Consider the following 23,319-nt stretch of genomic DNA (forward strand, 5'->3'; position numbering starts at 1 on the left):
TAAATCTGGTCTCATACACTCACTAGCTATGGGACCCTGGGCAAGTCACTTAACTTCTGTCTCGATTTTCTCAACTATAAAAAAGGGTGTAATAAAAGCACCTATCTCTTAGGGTTGTTGTGAGGACCAAATAAGCTAATGATGGCAAAGTGCTTGGCATGGTTCCTGTCATATTGTAAGAACTATATAAAACAACAACCACCATCACCACCACCTACTGCTACTACCACCACTAATATTACTACCACTACCACTACTACTACTACTACTACTACTACTACTACTACTACTACTACTACAATGCTTAGCACAATCCCTGGACACAGAGTTGGCACTATATTCCCTATTTTTTTATTCTTTATTTCATCTTCTCCTTAGCTGCCTTGAGGACAGGGACTGGAGCTAATATTCTGTACATATCCACCATCTCAGAGAATATAATAGAATCATTAACTACTCAATTCAGAGACAGAAAAAACCCTTGAGGTCATATTCTTCAATTCTCTCATTTTCTACATGAAGAAACTCAGAACCAGGGAAGATTAATTATTTGTCAGAGGTTATATAGGTGGCAGAACTGGGATTCAACCATTGAGAAACTAAGTTCACCCCTCTTTGCCTTAAACATTCTTCAGCCACTCACCAACCTCTAAAATAACCTCTTCATTTTGCAGAAGAGTAAACTGAGTCATAAGGAGGAGAATGATTAATCATGCAAGTTCACACAGGACTCCCAATTCCCAGTCTACCAATGTTAAGTTTCTCTTCTCATTGTGGTAACAAGGAACCCCTTCATATGATAATTTAAAGAATACAAAAGTTCATCACTCCCAGACCTAGGCTGCAGAGATTCTACCTTGTCCACAGTGCCCTTTTCTAGATAGATTTCTGGAGATCCATGAACTTAGGTGAGAAAAAAATTACATCATTACTTTTAACAAGCTCTAACTGAAATTTGGCATTCCCTTCAATTATTTTAAAATATTATTTGAGAAGGGGTTCATAGGCTTCACCAGATTGCCAGGGATTCATCACACACAAAAAAAGGGTTAAGAGAGAAATTGCCATGGAGAGACAGTGATATTATTATACCCATTTTACAAATGCAAAAACTGAAATCAAGAGTTGCTCTGCTAGCTTTAGAACTAGGCCTTCTGTCCCTTATCCACTACTCTACACAAACGCAAAAGGTTCCCAAACTTTTGAGACTGCAAATTTAAAAAAAAATCAATGACAAAACTACCACTGAGTCAGGAGGCTATAAAATCTTGCAACAAAACCCATCATATTTCTTTTTTAAAAAAAATTTTATTTATTTAAGGCAATGCGGTTAAGTGTCTTGCCCAAGGTCACACAGGTAGGCAATTATTTAGCATCTGAGGCTGGATTTGAACTCAGGTCCTCCTGACTCCAAGGCCAGTGCTCTATCAACTAAACCAACTAGCTATACCAAAATACATCATATTTCTAGTTCAGTATATTTAATATTTAGTTGTGATTATTCCAATATTGGCAATTCCCATTTTTATAATATTTTAAGGTTTAGCAATCACTTTCTTCACATTTTTTAAGGTAGACAGTAGAATTGTTATTGTTTCATTTTATAGATAAACAGATTTGAACCCAGATCTCCTTGCACCAAATTCAGTACTCCCTCCATTATTCCACATTTCTTAGCACATTTCCCCATATGTGGTAGTAAATGAAGAAATATTTAATGATTGATAGACTAAGAGATTGACATATACACTTCCTTTGATCGGTGTGGACTTATTAAGAAAATCAAATTTGGTGATATAAGTTCCCATTATCAGAAAACAAAAACAAAAAACAAAAAGTATGCTCTCATTTGTTGTTATGGTAAAGGATTTCCATCTTCAATAGAATGTTATACTTAATAGAAAAATTGACTAAATTTAGGATGTTTCTTTCATACATTTCAGTCAAGCCACAATGGGATTTTTGACTCTATCATCACATTGAGAGCTGCTTCCAAAAAAAAAAAAAAAAAAAATGTCATATGGCATGATATGGTCCAATGTGGGCTTAACTTTTGCTATTCTAAGCAGCTAGTAGGAATGTTAAACATGAGATATGGATAGAAAGTACCACAAACATCTGAGATAGAGGCATATAACTCTTCCTCTCTTTAAGATATTTAATAGAGCCCCTTGTTCTGGGCTGGGTCAGACTCAAGTCAGCCTCCATTGTATAGGTTCCATATTAGAACAAAAGCAGTCACTTGTGGGTCATTCTACAGTCAATGAAAGGAGAGTTTTTTTAAAAAAAAATCAGATGCAGTGTCACATATAGACACATCGTTGAAATTAGAATTAGAATTCCAAAGTTTCAGAAGTAGATGGATCCTCACCTGGCCATTAAGTCCCATTACTCCCTTGAAAATGAATTCCCTAACCAAAAGAATCAACAAAGAGTCATTCAGTTGTATCCTGAAGACTTTAAATAAGCACAGTGATGATGATAATAGCAAGATCAATAGATAATATTTATAAAGCACATTAAGTTTTGTATAATGCTTTACAAATATTATCACAATCTATATAATGAAAAGGAGGCTACACCAAACCTCAATTTCGTGTAGCAAAGTAATTTATTTTATCTTTTGTATTCTTCTCTCTCTTTTGTTTTGTTAAGAATTTATCACATAACCATTGATCTGAAAAGTATTTGGTCTGATTTCTTTTCTATATTTTTTAAATGGCATGGCCTTTAAAATTTGGGTCCTGTAACCATTTTGAGATCTGAATGGGAAGGTTAACTGGGGAAATTTTTTTTATCTAATATCTCTGAGAAGAGTCTAATAGTCAAGATTATATATATATATATATATATATATATATATGTAATATATATATATATCATCAAATAGAACTTTGTAAGACCAAAATTCACTTCCTAATAGAGACAAAAGACATACTCAAAATAGCTCTCAAAAGAAGACATAAACTATTAATAACCACATGAATGTTCCAAATCATCAACAAAAGATTATTGAAAATCAAAGCCTCTCTGAGGTTTTCCTCACTCCCAGAAAATGAGTAAAGATGACAAATGATGGAAATAGTCAAAGTTGGAGGGACTGTGGAAAGATAAGCATATTCTAAATTGGTACTAGAAAACTATCTGTATTTAACCAAAGAAAATGAATAAAATGTTCATTCCCTTTTACCCAGAGATACCACAGCTGAGCTTATACCCTAAGGAGGGCATTGATAAAAAGAAAGGATCCATATACATTAACATATTGCTAGCAGCATTTTTGGTAACAGTAAAGGACTAGAAGCAAAGTTGGTAACTATTGACTGGGAAATGCCTAAAAAAGTTGCATGAATACAATAGAATTTTAGTTTATTATAAGAAGCAAGGAATATGTTCAATACAGTATATACAGTGTATAATGACTTTTATGAGCTGATGTATATAAATATAAACAGAACCAGGATAAGAATATATACAAGTATTACAACCATGTAAATGTAAATAATAGCAACAAAAAAAAAAAAGGAGTGAAACTGGATGCTGTTGAAACAATGACAAAGTTTGACCCCCAAAAGACATTTAAGAAGGCATTTCCTTTCCATCTTTGCAGAGGTAGGAGTTTATGAATTTGTAACACTGGAAAATGTCAGAATTTTTGGAAGTGTTGGTTAATTTTGTTGATTTTTTGTTGAAAGGGCAAGCGATCAGAAAGAGTGAGTGAGGAGGACACATTAGAAAATTTAGGTACTGAAAAAATAAACTATATCTGTGAGTTTATTTTTTTAAAAGTAAAGGAAGCTATCAGCTCTTTTAAGGTAGTCTATTCTACTTTTAGGACAGCAATAACTATTAGGAAATTAGTCAAAATTGTCAGAAGCCTTGGATTCGATTCCAAGTGATATCAGTTTCTAATTGTGAGACCTTAAGGTAAATCACTTAACCTCTTTGGGTCTCAGATTCCTCATTTGTAAAATGAGGAAGACTAGGTGATACCCTTGAGGGTCCTTTCTAGCTCTAGATCTATGACCCTGTGATCCTATAATTCCTTCAGAACCTTAGTTGCCTCATCTATAAATGAGATTAATACATTTTGTATTACTTTATTCTTGATAAGTCATTTCTCAGTCATTTCCAGCACTATTTGGGGTTTTCTTAGCAAAGTTAGTGGAGTTGTTTTTCATTTACTCTTCTAGCTTATTTTACAGAAAAAAAAATGACTGAGGTAAGTTAAGTGACTTGTCCAGGGTCACACACTGAAGTATCTGAGACTAGATTTGAACTCACAAAGTGGGGTCTTCCTGACTCTAGACTTGGCAATGTATCAGCTGCCTCTGTTCTATTTATTTCATAAGCTTCTTGTGAAAAAGTAACTTTAAAAAGATGTAAAATGTTGTTATCATAATTATCTTTGGGGGCAGCTAGGTGGCACAGTAGACAGAGAACTAGCCCTGGAGTAAGGAGGACCTGAGTTCAAATGCTACCTCAGGCAATTAATAATTGCCTAGCTGTGTGGCCTTGGGCAAGTCACTTAACCCCATTGCCCTGCAAAGAACATAATTATCTTCATGGTTATTATTATTACTGATATTAATGTTGGTGGTAATAATTCCAACAATGTTGGATTGAGTTCCAAGGATTCCAACAAAACTAGAGTCCTTTAGAAACTAGTAAAAAAAATCAAGATTTTAAGTTTAGAAAATAGTAAAAAAAAAAAATCAAGATTCTAAGTATAGAGAAGATCAGAGCCAAGGCTGATTTATTTTAGATGAAATACAACTTTTATTTTTCTATTTTCTGTACAGATATGCTCCTAATTAAAACCTAGATGATCTGGAAGAATTAATAACTTGAGAACAACTCCATTAGACCAACTATGTACAATGCTATCCCCATCTAGAGGAAGAAAAACAAAACAATATTAAAAAAAAAAACCTTCAGAATCTGATGAACACTATATTCACTTTCTAAAGAAATCTCTTATGTATTTATTTCCCTTAATCCTAATTCTTCATACTGAATCTGACTAATCTGTAAATATGTTTAACACAAATGTATATGTACAATATTAACATGACTGTTTACCACTGAGGGGTGGATGGTGGGAAGAGAGGATGGAAGGAAATTTTGTAACTTAAAAATATATGTATGGATATGGATGAATACTGAAAAACTTTCATAACATGTATTTGGAAAAATTTTAAAAAAGAATTAATGCCTTGGAAACTATGAGGGACTGGTTAGTGATCACCAGAGAGCTTTCCCCTTTCCCTCTTCCTGGTGCTTCAAGGATGTTTCCTATGACCCCAAAGACATTCATCTTCCCTGCCTCCACTCAACTAGATTAGAGATATGGGAAAAACCAAAACATCCTCCTAAATCTGTAGGGCATTTATTTAACCCTTTTTCTCATTCACTCACTTAGAATGTCACTGCCTTTATCCTATAACCACCAATAAAAAAAATCAAAGTCAGCTTACGCTCTTTGTGACCAAGGGCAAGTCCTGAAACTTCCCTTGACCTCAGTTGCCCCATCCATAAAATTGGACTCAATGGTGTCTAAACGATCTTCTAGTTCTCATTCTTATGATTTTAGTCTTTGTTCTCTCATTTACAGTATGACTTTAAGTAAGAAGTTTAATTTCTCTTGGTCTTCAGTTTCTTCATCTAAGGAACAGGAATAGCAATTATTTATTCTGTCAAAGTTACTTGGCTGTATTGAGTCTTAGTGGTGATGATTGGTGGGGGAAACCTGTTAAAGAGGAAAGTATTTAGAATATCATAAGAGGCAAAGTGGCATCAAGGATCTAAAGACCATAGATATAAAGGTAGATGGAACTTCAGGAGTTATTCAGTTATTTATTTATTTATTCAGATGCAGAGACTGAGACACATGCAGATTAAATGGTGTTCCCCAGGTTAGACAGGCAGTAAACATCAAAATCAGGATTTGAACCCAAGTTTTCCAGAAATAAGGCTCTTTCCAACCATACAAAAAAATCAGAAAAAAACCCGGCTTCCAGCTGTGTTGGGGGGCAGGGGGAGGGAGGACGGGGAGAACTTTGTGAGACCACAGTCAGATCACTTACTCTTTCAATTAGAAATGTTTTAAGTCTCTAAGTAACAGAGGGGTTGTCAGTCAGTATTAGCAGAAAGAATTTTAATATCAGCTATTTATTACACTGCTGAAATCTCAATTCAATACTTCCTCAATGAAACTGTTATAACAATGACTGGTCATCACTCTCCACCTTCTTGGTACATCTCATCAATAAAGGCTGGGTCCAAATTTCTGGAGAAATTTTAAAAGATCATAAAGTTTGACTGACACTGTCCACCCATCCTTTTTCAGATATTTTTCCCGGCTACTGTCCTGTCTGATTTTCACTATACCTCTGTGAGGTAGGCAAGTTATTAACTACATTTTCAAGGTGAGAAAACTGAGTCAATGAGCATTTATTAATGGTTATGTTTCAAGCATTTTGTCAAATACTAAGAGTTCAAATCCTGCTTTTGATATTCAGTGCCTGTCTAACCTGGGGAACACCATTTAATGTTCATGTGCCTCAGTTTCTACATCTGAAAATGAAAGTATTGCACTAAATAACTTCTGAAGTCCCTTCTACCTTTATATCTATGGTCTTCAGACCTTTGATGCCACTTTTCATCTCATGATATTCCATATACTTTCCTATTTAAATGTGAAGAAAAGTAAAAATATGGTCCTGCAGGGGTGAGTGGGAGAGAACAGAATGGATTGAACTAGAAAAGATCTCTTGCAGAAGGTAAGATTTTGAGCCGAGTCTTGAAAGAAGTCAAGAAATACAGGGGGACAGCATTCAAAGCAAAGGGGAAAGCACCTTTAAGGCACAGGACTGAGAGATGGATGGAGTATTATTTGTGAATAAAAACAGAGAGCCACTGTTGGTTGAGCTTAAGAGTATGTGGAATTCTAGATAATAAGGTTGAAAAAAAGTAGGAAGGGGCCAACACCTGAAGGGCTTTAAAAAAATAAAGAGGATTTTATATCTGAGTCTAAAGGATTAAGGAGCAACTGGAGTTTACACAGGGTTGTGGTCATGACATAACACAACTTGTATTTTATTCATTTTATTTTATGGGTTTTTGCAAGGTCACAGAACTAGAAAGAATCAAATGTCTGAGGCTGAATTTGACTCCAGGGCCAATGCTCTGCCCCACCTAGCTGTTCCAGAATCTGCTTTTTAGAAAGATCACTTTGGTAGCTCAGCAGAGGAGAAAGAACAATCAGAAGGCTACTCCCATAGTCTAAACATGAGGTGATATGGAACTACACCAGGGTGGTGTCTGTGTGAGTGGTGAGAAAAAGGGCATATACAAGAGATGTTATAAAGATAGAAATGAGCAAGATGACAACAGATTGAATATTTAGGTTGTACACAAAATCTTGGATGATACCAAGATCAAGAACCAGGGTAACTGATGCTTTTGATGATAGAGAAATTGGAAGAGGGAGGTGTCTATTTTAGATAGGCTGAAGGGTATCTATGGGACACAATGTCTGAGAGGCAACTATTGATGTAAGGCAAGAATTCTGGTTATTTAAATCTAGGAATCATCTTAATAAAGATGATAATTGAACTTATAAGTTCGGTATTGGTGGTTTTACTAAGTGAAATAGTATAGTGAGAGAAGGGAGAAGGGACAAAGACAGATGCTTGGGGGATGCAGTTATTGAGCATGCTCTAGCCTAGAGGAAGGCTGAGAAAGATCAGGCAGACAGATGCAAGGAGAACCAGGAAAGAAAGATATCACGAAAACCCAGAGAGGATAGAGTATCCAGAAGAAAAGCTTTGAAACACAGTGTCAAAGACTGAAGAGGGGTCAAGGCTGAGTAATGAGAAAAGGCAATTATATTTGGCAATTAAGAGATCATTAGTAACTTTGATAGAACAGCTTTGGTTGAATGGTGACATCCAAAATTATAATCCCCAGGGTTTAGAATTAAATGAGAGGAAAGAAAGAGGAAATACTGAGTAGAGTTGGTTTTCTTGAGGAGTTTAGCCATAAAAGGGAGGATAAATAGTTTTCCAGATAGAGATGGATGGGGAAGCCATGGGAATATATGTAAGTGGCAAGGAAGCAGTTAGTAGGCAGAGGAGAGACTGAGTAAGAGAGTAGGAAAGAAAGAAAGAAAGAAAGAAAGAAAGAAAGAAAGAAAGAAAGAAAGAAAGAAAGAAAGAAAGAAAGAAAGAAAGAAAGAAAGAAAAAGAAAGAGAAAGAAAGAAAGAAAGAAAGAAAGAAAGAAAGAAAGAAAGAAAGAAAGAAAGAAAGAAAGAAAGAGAAATGTGCTAGAAAAAAAATCATTTGGAAGGGGATAATTCATGCCTGGTAAAGGGCTTACCTTGGCAAGAAGAAGAACTATATGTCTTCTTATGAAACAATGACAGTTGAGGATGTCATCTGAATGATATGAAATGAGCAGGAAGAAGAATGAGATCTTAGCAAGTGACCATTTTTTTTATAAGTGTAAGAAAAAGTTCTCAAATGAGGGGAGGGAAGACTGTCATAGTAGGCTTGAAAAAAGATGAAGGGGTTTGGAATGGTTTCTTTTGGAGGGGGGGGGGTTTGCAAGGCAAACGGGGTTAAGTGGCTTGCCCAGGGCCACACAGCTAGATAATTATTAAGTGTCTGAGACTGGATTTGAACCCAGGTACTCTTGACTCCAGGGCCGATGCTTTATCCACTATGCCACCCAGCCACCCTGGAATGGTTTCTTCAGTGAATGAGAGAGTAAAATGATTAGCAAAATATAAATATGTTGCCTTGGGAAGACTTAGTTGCACTGAGGTAACCAAAATTTGATCATCCAGTTAGCCTAGTTTCATGATTTTCTTCATCTCTATTGGGCAGTATGTGAATAGCAATAAAATCAGCAGATGGAGAGAGTAATCCATGGTTGGAGTTTGGCAAAGTATGATTGACCATGGTATAAGGAGGCAAGTGATTCTAAAGCATAAAAGTGAATGAAGTTGTACTGATTAACAAGGGAGCAAAATCATGAAGGAAGGAGAGCGTGGTCAGTGTATGAGACATAGATAGGGAAAAACTGAGAGGCTGAAGCATTAGAAATGACAGTGAGAATGAAGAGAAAAGGTAAGTTCATAAGACAGGTGAGAAATTGTTAAGAATTATAGCCTCAATTAATAGAATTCATTTTTGTCTCTTTGCATGTTAGTATTGAAGCAAAAATCTTCCAGTGGTTCAGGTGTTGAATTGTTGTTTAGCTATTTCAGCCATGTACAATTCTTTGTGATCCTATCTGGGATTTTCTTGGAAAAGATATTGGAATGCTTTATCATTGCCTTCTCCAGTCCATTTGACAAATGAGAAAAAACTGAGGCAATAGGGTTAAGTTACTTGCCTAGGGCCACACAGCTACTAAGTGTCTGAAGCTAGATTTGAACTCAGGTTTGTCACTCAATTCATTGTGCCACCTAGCTGCCCCTTAGATGTTAGACCTTTCATTAAATGCCACTAATCATCTCCTTTGAGTAAGTCATCCATCTGAAGTCATTTATTTAATAATAGGATTCGTTCTGAATAATGGAAGAAGCAAAGGATTTACAATTGTAAGACTCCTTTCTATTCCCAGTGTGGCACTTTAGATCTTTGCCTCAGTTACCTCCTCTGTAAAACAGATGATTTCTAAGATCTCTTGCAATTCTATAAGTCATTTAAAAAGAAGCCTAAGACTTGTCCTCTGGGAAGTAAAGTCTATCATGTTCCTGAGTCCCTTTGCCAAAAAGGGATTATGACAAACTTGTCCCCAGTCCCAGTGTAACAAGTGCTTGGATGAACACTAACACAACATGCCAGTTCCCTGTATTCTGGTGACTGGACCCAAAATTTGGAGCTAAGGAATATTTTCCTTTTTCTAAGATGTAAGCAATGACAGCCAGCCTACCAAAGAAAGGTATTCACCAAAACATGGGATATGTAGGCCTGTTGAAGGCATGAGTGCTAGATTTTCATAATGGAAATGCAAGTCATCAGCTCCCTGCTATTCAGTTGTCAAAATCTCTGTTGACACCTCAGTTGAAAGAGCTGTATAATGAGGCAGGATCATAGATCTAGAACTGAAAGGAACCACAAAATTTATCTATTTTAACTCTCTGATTTCAAGGATGTAGAAACTGAGACCCAGGGAGTACAAATGACTTATCAGAAGTGGGATTTGGACATAGGATAATAGCCCTAGAGTTGGAAGGGTGTTGAGGCCTTCTTCTCATTTTCACAGATAAGGAAACTGAGGCCCAGGTAGACCAGGTAACTTGTCAGGATCTCTGACTAGAGCCAAATGATTTCCTAAAGGACATCAGAACAGCTCTTACATGGAAGGCACAGTGGCTATCCTAAGAAGGCTATGCCCATCTTTGGAAAACAATGTGTTTCAAGTAGGATACTTAGTGTCTCTAAATTTTCATATACAGTCATCTATTTTTTTTAAAGACTGAGTCTTCCTATCATGTTCAGGTTGGGAGGAGCTACGAGCAGACGTGGTATCACCCTGATTAGCATGGAAGCTTTGACCTGCTCCATTTCCTTTCTTTTTAATTTTTTTTATTTATTTAAGACAATGGGGTTAAGTGACTTGTCCAAGGTCACACAATTAGGCAATTTATTATGTCAGAGACCAGATTTGAACTCAAGTCCTCCTGACTCTAGGGCCTGTGCTCTATCCACTGTGTCACCTCGCTGCCCCCCAACCTGCTCCATTTTCAAAATAGACTGGTTTGTCCTGCCTAAGATAAGCTGGTGGCCCCCATTACCAGAAGCTCGCCATCGTGGTTCTGAGGACAGTGAAGATACCTGATCAGCTTATCCCAGTCTAACCCAGGGCTCCTGACCTTAACAGATCCACCAGCCTCCACCTCCCCAGCAGCAGGGATTCCTGAGGTACACTATCATGTCTGGTTCCAATGCTGACTCTTAAAAACATGTTCTAATAATTCTATGCCTAGACCAAAAGTTACACAGATAATAATAATAATCATATATGGGAATTGAAACTGAGTTCCTCTGTCCTTTTCACCGTACCATACTTAGTCAAGATTCTGTCATAGAATCTGACGCTAACTCCTCTCCCTGTTCTATGGCTATGGAATTTGAAGGGATTTCATAAACTATCTTTCTGAATAACAATGCTAATAATCACAATTATTATTGCTTTCATTTTAATTATTTTATTATCTACAATAGCAGTTACTATATTGCCTTTTAAAGTTTCCAATATGATTTGTATACCTTATCATATTAAATTATCACAAAAGTGAGGTGAGGTAGGTGACATTAATAGGTTCATTTTACAAATAAAGGAACTGAGGATCTAAATAATATTAACAACTCGCCCAGAGGCACGTAAAGGGTAAGTACTGAGGAAGGATTTAAACTCAGGTCTTTCTTACTTCAAGTCAGTTCCATCCTGGATTCTCTTCTCTTCTCTCTCAGGACCCATCAGCTCAACTCTATCTTTATGTAGATGGTACTCAAATCTATCCATGAGCTCTCATCTCTCTCCTGACATCCATCAGCATCTCTACATGTATTCTGGACATCTCTATCTAAATGTACTAAATGTAGTTATATCCAAAGGTATATCCAAAAATTAAACTCATTATCTTTCTCTTTCCTCCATGGAGTTAAGAAAGGGGGGGGGAAGATCCCACACATACCAAAATATTTATAGCATCACTGTTCAGGGGGGCACTCCTGGAAACATTATGGACATTCTCCTAATGGGGAATAGTTGAAAATACTGCAGCATGGAAATGGAATGTAATATGCTAAGCATACAATGAATTTAGGAAAACTTGAAAAGATTTAGATGAACTGATATAGGATAAATAAAACAATGAAAACAAGATTCAAAATGACCACAATAAAATAAAGCCATAACAGAAAACAGAACTCAGTTTGGTGGAAAACCAGTCTTGAATTCAGAGCAATGATAATGGAACCTATTTGCTTTTTCCAGACAGAGATGTAATGGAATAACTAGACATAAATTCAGAATGCCATTTATGCTATTATTAGGCAAGACTAAGGGGTTCGTCTTTTTTTTGGTTTCACTATTAACTTTGTTATTGAGATTCATTAGGATATGGATTATTAGGAAATTTTATTAAAATTATATGGATTATTAGGATAATAATCCTGATAGCAATGTTAAAAATTAAGGGATCAATAAAACACTAAAGGAGATAGCAGAGTACAGTGGAAAGAGTACTGGCTTTGGAGTCAGAAAACCTGGGTTTGGATCCATCTTTTGACACATTGTCTATGTTACCTTGGTTAATTCACCTATCTTTTCATTGTATTCTCTTCATTCATAAAATGAGGGATTTGGACTAGATTGTCTCTTTGAAACCAACCCTATAAATTTATAATTCTTTCATTTTAAAAAAGAAAAACAAGCAAATGAGAGCATTATATTGTAGTCCTGATCCTGAAAGTTCTTTCTGGGAGTAATAGTCTAGGTATTTTTTGGGTCTATTTCACCATTACTGTCAAGAAAATTCAGTTTGGATCAACCATTTCAGTAACTGAATAGTAACAAAACACTGGCCAAACAGCTTTACCCTTTTCCTTTAAATAGCCTTGTTCCTCTTAGCAACAAGCCATCATGCTACTGGCTTGAAGACAACATCAGAAGAGAAGTGAGACAAAAACCTGTATTATGCAGTACAGAAAATAAAAACCACTATCCCTGAAATAGTCAGATAACCAAATCATACTGGAATAACAAAAGTTCCCCCACCACACTGGTGCAGGGACTCCCTCTCCAGTGACGTAGATCTGATTGTCTGAAGCTTAGTCTTATCATACCAGAGTGAAGAAGGACCTATTCTCAAAGGACATAAAAGCATCTGTCAGGGTCTACCAAGCTAAAAAGGCACTGGGTATGGGCCTGTCAGTGGGTGCCATCTCTAACGTCTGAGGACCAGTCTAGTTAAGTTTAGAAATATTCATCTGTAGTGGGGTTGGCCACAAGATGATGAAAATTCTTTTTCTTTTTTTTCTTCTTCCCTTTCTTCTTTCCTTTCTTCCTTTCTTCTTTCCTTCCTCATTCTTCATATTTGCTCTCACCCTCCTTCTGATTCTATTAATTTTAAAATTTAAGCCAGTCATAAATCATAGACTTTTAAAGACAGAGGGACATAGATGTTCCTGTAGGATTCCGTCATGCTCTGTCATCCTCTGAGTTCTATGTAACATAAATAACCAAGGAATTTACCCCCTCTCACATTATACATGAGAGAACAGGAATTCCAAGAAGAAAAGTGACTTTTCCAAGATCACACAAACTACTAGTTACTGGCAGAACTAACACTCAAATTCAGATCTCTTGATTCCTAGCTGAGTATTTTTTTATTACATTAAAAAACTAGGTAACACAATGAATACAGAGTTAAAGTTGAATTCTAATTCTGCCTCAGAAACTTAGCGCTACGACCCTGGACAAGTCACTTAACCTCTCTCAGTCTCAGTTTTCTCACCTGTAAAATAGGAATAATTAGAGCAGCTTTCTCATAGGGTCGATGGAAGGATCAAAATGAGATAACATGTAAAGTGTTTTGCAAACCCCAAAGAATTAGATAAATGCTATTGTTAGTTTTATTATTACAATTATCCAGAATTAATATCCTTAAAATAATAAATCACTCTAATGGTTCACAGCATTTTGTATGAATCGAATGCCACATTAATTATTCAAGATCTTGCAAAATTCTCATTTTGCTATTAATGTTTCTAAAACAGTCTCAGTTTTAAAATTGGAAGAGGCCCCAGAGATCATGTAGGTCAAAGGTATCAAACTTGTGTACCCATAAATGGGAAGTCAGCCAGCAAAACTCCCAAGAGGTGTCCAAATTAAGATGCATTTGGGAATTTTTAACAAAATAAATAAAAATAAAATACAACATAGATAATGTCAATTTATGGTTTTCTAAATCATCATATTGTCCTGCAATCATTGCTATTTGAATTTGGCACCAGTGATGTAGGTCAATCATAGAGGTTCAATGATATATCTAAATCTAGTGATCGTAAAGTCAGGATTTTAATTCAATTCCTAACACTACTTAGTTACACAAAGATATGTAGGCTCCTACTGTGGTTGTTTGGTAACCCTGACCACGTCATTAGAGCTAGGAGGTATGCTGCAAACTCTGTTTCAGCCCAGTTACTGAACAGATAAAGATACTGAGGACCAGAAAGAAGTATCACTCAGTAAATTAATCACAGAGGTGGGGCTTAATCTCAAGTTTTCTGACTCATAAACCATTCTATTTCATCAAATTCACTCTCCCTAATTCTGAATCCCTCAAAATGATCCAAAACCTCCTCAAGAAGTTCCTGGTCCACCACATCTTTAGCTCAAGACAAAAGAGGATATAACCTGCTTCAGCAGTTAATAGAAATCTGCATCATGTTTTTTTTTTTTCCTACTTGGATTTTACAAAATGAACCATCTTGTGGTCCCCTGCATTGCACCTTGGGTCCTTCTCTCATTAGCATTCTATGCATACCATGCTGACCTAGTTTCTGATTTTCTTTCCATCCCTCAGCCCCAAGGGTGTGGAGAGGCTCTCCTCACAGTACAATGGCCACTCCTCTCTACATTGGTGTCTGAAGAGCAGAAGAGACCATCTCCTTGTCGGTGACCCATTACAATCTCATTGCCTCTTTGGCTTGGTTTGTTTATGTTGTAATGTGATTCTGAGAAGTAGCAATATCCAGATTGATGGCAGGGGGTCAAAGGGATGGAAGACAGGGGAAATCAGTCACTTGATCAGAAATCACTCTTCATGGCACAATATAAGAAAAACATCTGGAAAAAAAAAACATTCTTCTCTTCACCCATATATTGTGTCTGTGTAAAGCCAAACATCTAGATGTAAGCATCTGTATGTCTGGCCCTTTTTCCCCAACTTGTGAGCCTCAGTGTCAGCCATCACAGACAGAGCTAATAATTCCCATTCTCATACGGGAATATAATCAAAAAATGAGTTCATTATGAAAGAAATGGTTTAATTAGATACTGAAAAAAATCTTTTTAGTATCTCTTGGCCAATGGCAAGATGTTTATAAGATGAATTATGTTTCAAAATGTGCCCAGTGATTCTCATGTACTGGGCATCATTGACTGTTGCAAAGGGCAGTCACCAGCCACTTACCAGAATCTTCGTGGTATAAGCACTGTTGATAGCGATGGCATTCACCAGCAGCTCCAGGGTCTGGGAATTGATAGCGCTAGGTTCTGGAATCTCCTTGTAATGGACATCCCCAATGTATGCCTGCACAACAGTCATCCTGTTGGTGGTCAGTGTCCCAGTCTTGTCAGAGCAGATAGCTGTGGCATTTCCCATTGTCTCACAGGCGTCCAAGTGGCGTACAAGGTTGTTGTCTTTCATCATTTTCTGAGAGAGAGAAAGAAAAGGAAAAATATAGCCTGCTCACAACTGGCTTTGGCCAAGTGGCCGAAGCCTTAGTGGGAAAATAACTTACATTATAGCAATGTGAAGGGAAGGGACCAGATTTGAAGGAGTGTGTCTAATCAAGAAGTTTTATGATGAGTTGGCCTGTCTTATTTTAATGTGTAGAATCTTGTGGAAAGGGACAACACTCCTATCTGTCTCAAACACTGATTGGTTGGCTTGTTTATCCATTCTGCCACTTCTTAAAGGTCTCATTTCTTCCTAACCACTGTTCTTCCATTCCCAAATTCCCATATTCTTTAGGGCCCTCAAGCTGGTAACACAGAGGAAATAAATAAAATTAAAATCTCCATTATTTACTATGGGACTTGTAGAAATGTGTATAGGATCTGGACAAGTGGGCACATAATACATAAATCTATCATGAGTAATGTCCCAGTATGTACCTTGGGGCTGATAGGATATTTTGATGTTGTTCTAAATGACATCTTTTCTTAATAATTATTAAATAAGGGTAGAAATTAGATGCACTAGTATTTAGCTATCCTATGGTATTTTTATTTCTTTTAGCATGGGGAAAACAATATTGTAGGATCATATCCATTTTTTGAATATCCACCCTTGATGAGAGGCTTGTCTTTTGGTTACAGATAACTATTTACAGACAGCCCCTATGTATTTGGTGGCAGACAGCAGAATTCCAGAGATAGTGCACATGAGGAAATAATTAGCCTCTAGAGGGCTGCATATTCAAATCTATTAAGTAAAAACAAATACTATACTGTCTGATAGTGAAGAAGCTATCTTGATCAGTATTGGCTACCCTCCCAGGGAAGTGGATCAAGAGGCACCAAAGCATGAGAACTCTCTGTGTACCAGCAATCAGAATTTGGGTGGGAATTAAATGCACAGTTTACAGAACAAGTCAGGGACAACATGAGTAGATTGACCAAAATAAGGCAGTCCTTACAGTAGCTTGAATGAGGTACAAAGCCAAGAAGGTCAAAGGTGCTAGACTAATCTGGGGCCAAGAAAAACACATTGGCAATGATAAAGAGATTGAATCTGAAGGAGACCAACAGGAAAATGTGATCCAAGAACAGGCAAATATTTGAGAAACAGGTTGCCCAGGCAGACCAACTTAAATACGAAAAGTTCATATTCAACAAAAATCAATCAATACATTGAGTTTTGAGCAAATTTTTGAATTCTGGTATGTCATACCAATCCTGCCATCCTATTGCTTTGAAGGGGCTGCAGCTGTGGACAGCTCCCATAATCCCAGCACTAGAGTTTCCAAATTTAAAAGGTTATAACTAAATGGCAGCAAGCAAGTAGGAGTTTTGAACTGTGTAAGGTATCCAACAGTTATAGGCCTGGAAACATTTTAACTTGAGGGCTGGATTACTGAAAAACAAACCCAGGTGGCAAACCAACTCTTTCATGTTTGACTAAGTAGAGGAATGGACCCACTGAAGCAATAATTTACTACTTTGCAGGGCAGGTAAAAATTCAAAAAGAATTATTCTCAGAAATCTGACCACCAGGGCACTCTGTACCAGGCTCTACTACTGGAGTTTGGGCTTTTATGGGGTGGAGCTTCTCTTTATTTGGTGTACCCTAAAAATGGTAGTGATAAGGTGTGTATAACTTACAGTGAAGTCACTCTTTTTGGCAACTTTCAAGAGATCCGTTTTCCATATGAAATTACAGCTGGGCACCCAAACCCAAGTCCTAGCTTGGAAACTGGCTCTTGCCATGTACTTGGATGACTCTAGAACATTCCTTCCTATAACTCCTTGCCCTCCCAAACTATTTCTCCACTGACACAGGTGAAATCAGTCTCCATATGAAGATGAAAGTGGAGATAAGGAGTATTTAAAGAGATAATACCCTAGGGTTAAGTTGAGCCAGAGAAGTAGAATTGAAACTTGCATGTCAATGGCTAACTTAGATAAATGCTGATCCAGTGGGTCTATCATTTGGCTAACTAAAGGCCCCAGGAAGATGTGAAATAAGAGAGTGTGGTTGTATTCTTTAGAAGGAAGGGAAAAGGCAAAGGCTCTACTCTATTCTCTTACTCTTCTTTAGCATCACACTTATTCATCTTTCACTCTTGAATCTGAATTTGGGCCATGGGGGAGGTTCCATTGATAGCTCTTGTGGCACTTGGTTCTCTACCTTGAATTCTTGCTCTAGGAAGAACAACTTAATTTTATCTTCAACTTACCTCTTCCAAGTTTCAAGGGGACCCTTGGGTTCCAGTATTATACTAGGATGAGCTGAATAATTCTGTGGAGCAAGAGTTGAGGCAGGGGCTATAGATATGATGCTCAGAGCTCCTTTCTAAGGCAGGTGGAGAGGCTCTATGGGAAGGGGTTGAGCTTCACAAGCCCTCTCCCTGAATGACAGCAGTCATCAGCACACTCTTCTCAGCTGCTGCTGTGACCCCAGGCTCTTGCCAAGCCCCAAGACAATTGTCCCCATTGCCCACCATCTGAGAATGAGAAACACAATGTGCTACAGGGGATTGCTTCACCTGATTGGCTCATCTTTGAGTCCTTTCCCCTGCCTCTTACCTTCACAGAATAAGCCAAAGAGATGGTGACAGCAAGGGGGAGCCCTTCGGGCACAGCAACCACCAGCACAGTCACCCCAATAATGAAGAACTTGACAAAGTATTGCACGTAGACTGGAGTACATTCAGGCATCCAGGGCTTCTTGTTCACCACGAAGGTGTCCACAGTGAAGTAGAGCACCAGAATAATCACCGTAATGGCAGACATCACCAGGCCTGGAACATGGGAGAAGACCGACTCAAGGACATACCAGGACCCAACCCAGTGATGAATCCCAGACACAAACATGTAAAATGCAGTCAGATGCTATGGAGTCCAGTTCATACCTAAGAGGAATCCCCTCTATAATATCCCATCCAGAGACAATTCAAAATTCATTTCCCTTTTAGATAGTTCCAGATATTAAGAAGCTAATATAAACATCAAACAGAAATTTATTTCTTTTCAACTTCTGCCTGCTGCCCCTTGGAATGAGCACAAACAGTTAAATCTCTCTTCCACATTAAGGCCCTTCAACTACTTAAGGACAGTTAAGATGCTTCCCCTAATATCTTTTCCAGGCTAAATAGCTTGAATTCTTTAAGCTGAAAAGATATTGGGAGACAAGAAACTAAAGCTTAGTTTGAGGATCTTAAGCCAGGTCCCAAGCCCTCCTTCTCCTGAGTAGGCAGAGCTTATAGATCAGGTTTGAGGCAATGAAGATCCCTGGGAGAAAGTGAAGTCTTTGTTCCCTGGATCTTCCTGTACATAAAGTAGAGAAAAGACTATTTGATTCTGATCTATAAGACCTAAGTTTAAATTCTTAACTTGTTATACCCTTAGTCAACTCATTTCTCTTTCTTCACCCCAGTTTTTCACTTGTATAATTAAACTAGATGGCTTCTGAGGTTCTTTTCAGTCCAGATTTATATCTTATTAGTGCTATGTACTGGTCTTGGAACTGTGAATCTGACATTCCCTGTTTCGATCCACTCCAGAGTGACCTGGAGATGTGTTGTTAGCAGTGAATAGTTCCCCCCTTACCTGGAAAGTTCTTCCCAAATCCTACCAATCTAGCAAGGTCCAGCTTTAGCCAACTTTCAACACAATGCCACATCCAAAACCACTCATATTCATTTATCTTCCTCATTTCTAAACTCCTGTGGTATTTATACCCTAGACCATGCAATCACTTTTATATTTCTTCACAGTTTCATGCCACTTACAATCACTTCAATTGTATATATCAGACTTACACTGTATCCCCAATAAGAGGATAAGTTCCTTGAAAGCAGGAATCCTAATTTAGCATTCCTTCTCTCTTTTCCCCAGTGTCTAGCATAGAGTTTTCATTTACTTTTTGATGAATTGTTTGAAATAAGATTGAGAAGTCTTAGCCAAACATAATGGGCTCATGACATTCACTTTGATGACATGTTTCTTTCACTGCCTCATGCCATGGCATGAGGGTCATTCTCTAAACCTTTCCCTTTGGGATTCATGGAATCATAACCCTTTAGAATCAACAGAGACTTTAGAGATTTTCTAGTCCATCCTTCTAGAGAGACCTATAAACTGGAAACAATTTGTCCAAAGTCACAAAACTGGGATTAGAATTCAATCTTCAGTTCCAGGCCAAGCTCTGTCTCCACCTGATTCACATTCATCTTGATGCCTATGTTCTCTTAGCTGCTTTGGAGTTCAAAACAAGCTCAGTTTTCTTGTGTGATTTATGAACAGGCTCCAAGGTGGCACTCAGAGAAGAGCTCTAAAAATGGATTTTATGATAGTGATGTTAACTAGGATGGAAGTCAATACTCACCTTATCAGATATGTCACTCACTACTAAGGTGACATTCATTTGCAGCCAGCACCTCTGATGTGGCTTTTAAATCATCAACCTCATTACTTCCTACTCATTCATAATTTCTACTGAATGTGTCCCTCAAGTGACTTTTAAGAGACGATTCTCCTCTCTCCATTTTTAAATTAGTTAGCCTTCTACAGTCTTCAATAGCCTATTCACAGGGATTTCAGATAAGGATCTGTCCACACTGGATACTACTGGTTTCCTATGGTGGACCATTTTCTCTTTGCATGCCAATGCAATAGATATTTATTAAGTATCAACTATGTGTTGAGCTCAATTCAGTAGAGAGGTGGTAATACATGAAAGAATGGGTTTCACCTCTCAAATAAATGGGGTAAAGGTTGTTCTCTGTGCTATCTAGGATCTAACAAGGATCAATGAGTGGGAATTATGTGTATCCATCAGAGAGAAGTTTCTGACATTCAGAGATGTCCAATCATAGGATATACGATATCATGAAGGAATATATTTATTAATTAATAACAAATAATTAGTAAGTGCCTACTAGGATCATGGAAATGTAGTGTAGCTGACAGACATCTGCTCTGAGAATCAAGAAGTCTTGGGTTCAAGTTCTGCTATTAAAAATATGAACTGAATGACTTTGAGCAAGTCCCATAACCTCTAAATGACCCCAGACAAATCTCTAAGATGATAAATTAATGAATACAAGTTGATTTGCATAGATAAAGAGAGGTTTTCATCACTGGGAGTTTTCCATTCTAATGAAATTATGTTTCTATTCAAAAAGTGAGCAAGGCACTATTTGTGTTTCTCGTTAGTATTATTTCAGAAGAGTCTAAGAAACATCATCTTATAGAATTTCAGATGTTAAATGGATCTTAATACATATCAACCTTCTCATTTTAACCAAGAGGAGAAACCTGCAGAAGGGAAATGATGTGTTCAGGGTTTCAAAGGGAAGGAACACTAGAGCTAGAGAATCAGTACCAAGTTTTCTGTAAGTTCAGTGCTCTCTCTATCACGTTACTTCTGCATTTCTGAATGGGATTAAATATGTTGTGAGCTTCCTTCTCACCCTAACTTATGTCTTTCTCATCTGGACATGAAGCTTGGTTAAATAATAATAGTAATAGTAAAAATAAACACTTATCTAGGGCTTTAGAGTTTGCAGAATTATATATATATATATAAATGAATGTGTGTTCATATGTACATATATGTACACATCTACACATATAATGTTATATTTGGCATGGTATTGCAGAAGAGATCTAGAGCTATAAGTCTCTTCTCTTAAGGATGCATAAGTTGTATGAGAAGATGGCCAATAAAACAAAGAAGTGGCAATACCAGCAGTCAGTTCTTTAGATGGTTAGAAGATGACATTACCATCATCTATAATGATCAGGCAATGGTTCTTGAAGGAGGAGAGCCTGAAGCAGAGGTTGGATTTAAAAAAAGAGAGAAGGCATCCTAAGGAGAGAGAAAGGCATTCCCAAGAGTATGTATGGTCTAGCTAGTACTGAGGATCTTCAAAGGAAAGAATAATGACAGTAAATTCAAGAGAAATTAGTTGAAATGCTAGTTCTGGGCAAGTCATTTAACTTCTCCGAATCTCAACTTTAGACATTCCTAGCAAGATTGGGGGAAAGGGAATACTTAATAAACCTCAAAAAGTTAAGAAAATCAGTCTAAAATGCAAGGTAGAACAAGGCTTTGGGAGAGCTTTGAAGATAGAGTGCTTGTCATCACCATGTTCAGCATAACAGAGATATAGCCTGGTGCCTTTGCACCCCTTTGTGGCAGCTGAACAGTTGGCATTTAAGAAGTGAGTCCGGGTCACCAAACAAGTAGCAAGGCATCCCAGGTGTGAGGAAGGCACCAAGCCTGGGTTCTGCATGCAGCTGCAGGGCCCCCTGTAGCTCTGTCTTAAAGGCCACGTGTTCTAGACCCTGCCTTACATGATCGGAGCCTGGAAACTGAGCTCAGGATTGTTACAATGCTCCTCATTTAAATATAGTCAGCAAAGCCTGTAATTTGCTACTGTTCTCCCAAACCATGGCTGCTATAATTAGAGCTGGGGGGACAGCACCTGCCTAAGAGGGGAGAAGCAAGGAATTTGTGCTTAGCTTTCACTACCACTAATGTTCTAATGGAGCCCAGCAGTGCAGGGAAAGCCCTGGGAGTTAATGTAATAAACTGACCAGAGCTGACATATCATTCTCTTCCTGGGAGGCAAAGGTGTGTTTTTCATAAAAAATCTTCAGGCCACATGGCCCTTACCCTGTCATTCTTGTTTCCTCATTCATTAGTGGATCTCTGATTTTCCTCATCTATAATATGGGGATAACAATGCTTTTTGGAGGAACTATGGTACAATGGAAAATATGTTGAAGACTTGAAATCAAATCCCAGTTCTGTCTCTTACCACTTATGTGACATTGGGAGAAATTGTTTTGCCTCTCTGGGATACAATTTTTCATCTTTAAAGTAAGAAGGTTGGACTATATGTTCTCTAAGGCTTTTAAAAAATCTATTGCTATAATTAATGACTTTCCTCAAAGAGTTTTTGTGAGGATAGCACTTTGCAAACCATAAAACTAAGATTAGTACCTCCATTTGCCACTTAAAATACTTGACTTGCTCTTGCTGACTAAGTTGAGGTTATTTGCTATCTGCTAGAGCTTGACATAGTTTTCTAGACAAAATGAACCAATAAAAGTTTGTTGAATGAGCATTGAATAAAAGTTGATTGAGTGAACAATCAAGAAGATACACAGTGAGATAGGACTTTAAGAAAATATAGTACACAAGGTGGTCTAGACTCCAAGTAACATCTTCACAATTTGGAACTCTCCAGGGTGCTGATACCAATATCCAGTTAATCCCAAACCAAATTTCTTCATCTCCCTTGTATTCCACTTCCCTAACAGTTCCAGTCCTTATAGCCAACAAATTCATTATTATGCAGAGCGATCCAAAAGCTTTAATAGCTTAAAACTATATAAAACTTCTGGAACACCCTATATATATATGAGCTATCACTCCTTTCTTCATAATGGCAAAATCTATATCCAATACACAATAAACTGATCTATATCGCAAAGCAAGTTCCATAGTCTGATAGGTGGCCCCAAATAACATTGTTCAGTGATCTGGCAATGGATTTGACTGGAAATAAACCTGGATATCATCTCAAAGGATCTGAATTTTCCATCCCTGCTACTTTCTTCTTCTTTTTTTTTTTTAGGTTTTTGCAAGGCAAATGGGGTTAAGTGGCTTGCCCAAGGCCACACAGCTAGGTAATTATTAAGTGTCTGAGACTGGATTTGAACCCAGGTACTCCTGACTCCAGGGCCGGTGCTTTATCCACTATGCCACCTAGCTGCCCCTTACTTTCTTCTTTAGTAAGATTCCAAGAAATCTTTTCTTCTTTATGAGTATAGATACA

At 37.5% G+C, this 23,319-nt stretch overlaps 1 protein-coding gene across 18 annotated transcripts in view; it reads right to left on the reverse strand.

Moving 5' to 3' along the window:
* Positions 1-23,319, reverse strand: part of ATP2B2 (ATPase plasma membrane Ca2+ transporting 2) — a 681,398-nt gene that overhangs the window by 71,786 nt on the left and 586,293 nt on the right. For all 18 annotated transcript variants that reach the window (XM_074198571.1, XM_074198568.1, XM_074198575.1 and 15 more), the window contains 2 exons: positions 18,056-18,270; positions 15,216-15,458 (listed from right to left, as the gene is read on the reverse strand). In XM_074198571.1, coding sequence (XP_074054672.1) covers positions 15,216-15,458; positions 18,056-18,270 — 458 coding nt within the window. The remainder of the gene's footprint in view (positions 1-15,215; positions 15,459-18,055; positions 18,271-23,319) is intronic.

Source organism: Macrotis lagotis, chromosome 8, assembly GCF_037893015.1.
Source record: "Macrotis lagotis isolate mMagLag1 chromosome 8, bilby.v1.9.chrom.fasta, whole genome shotgun sequence".
Taxonomy (NCBI): Eukaryota; Metazoa; Chordata; class Mammalia; order Peramelemorphia; family Peramelidae; genus Macrotis; species Macrotis lagotis.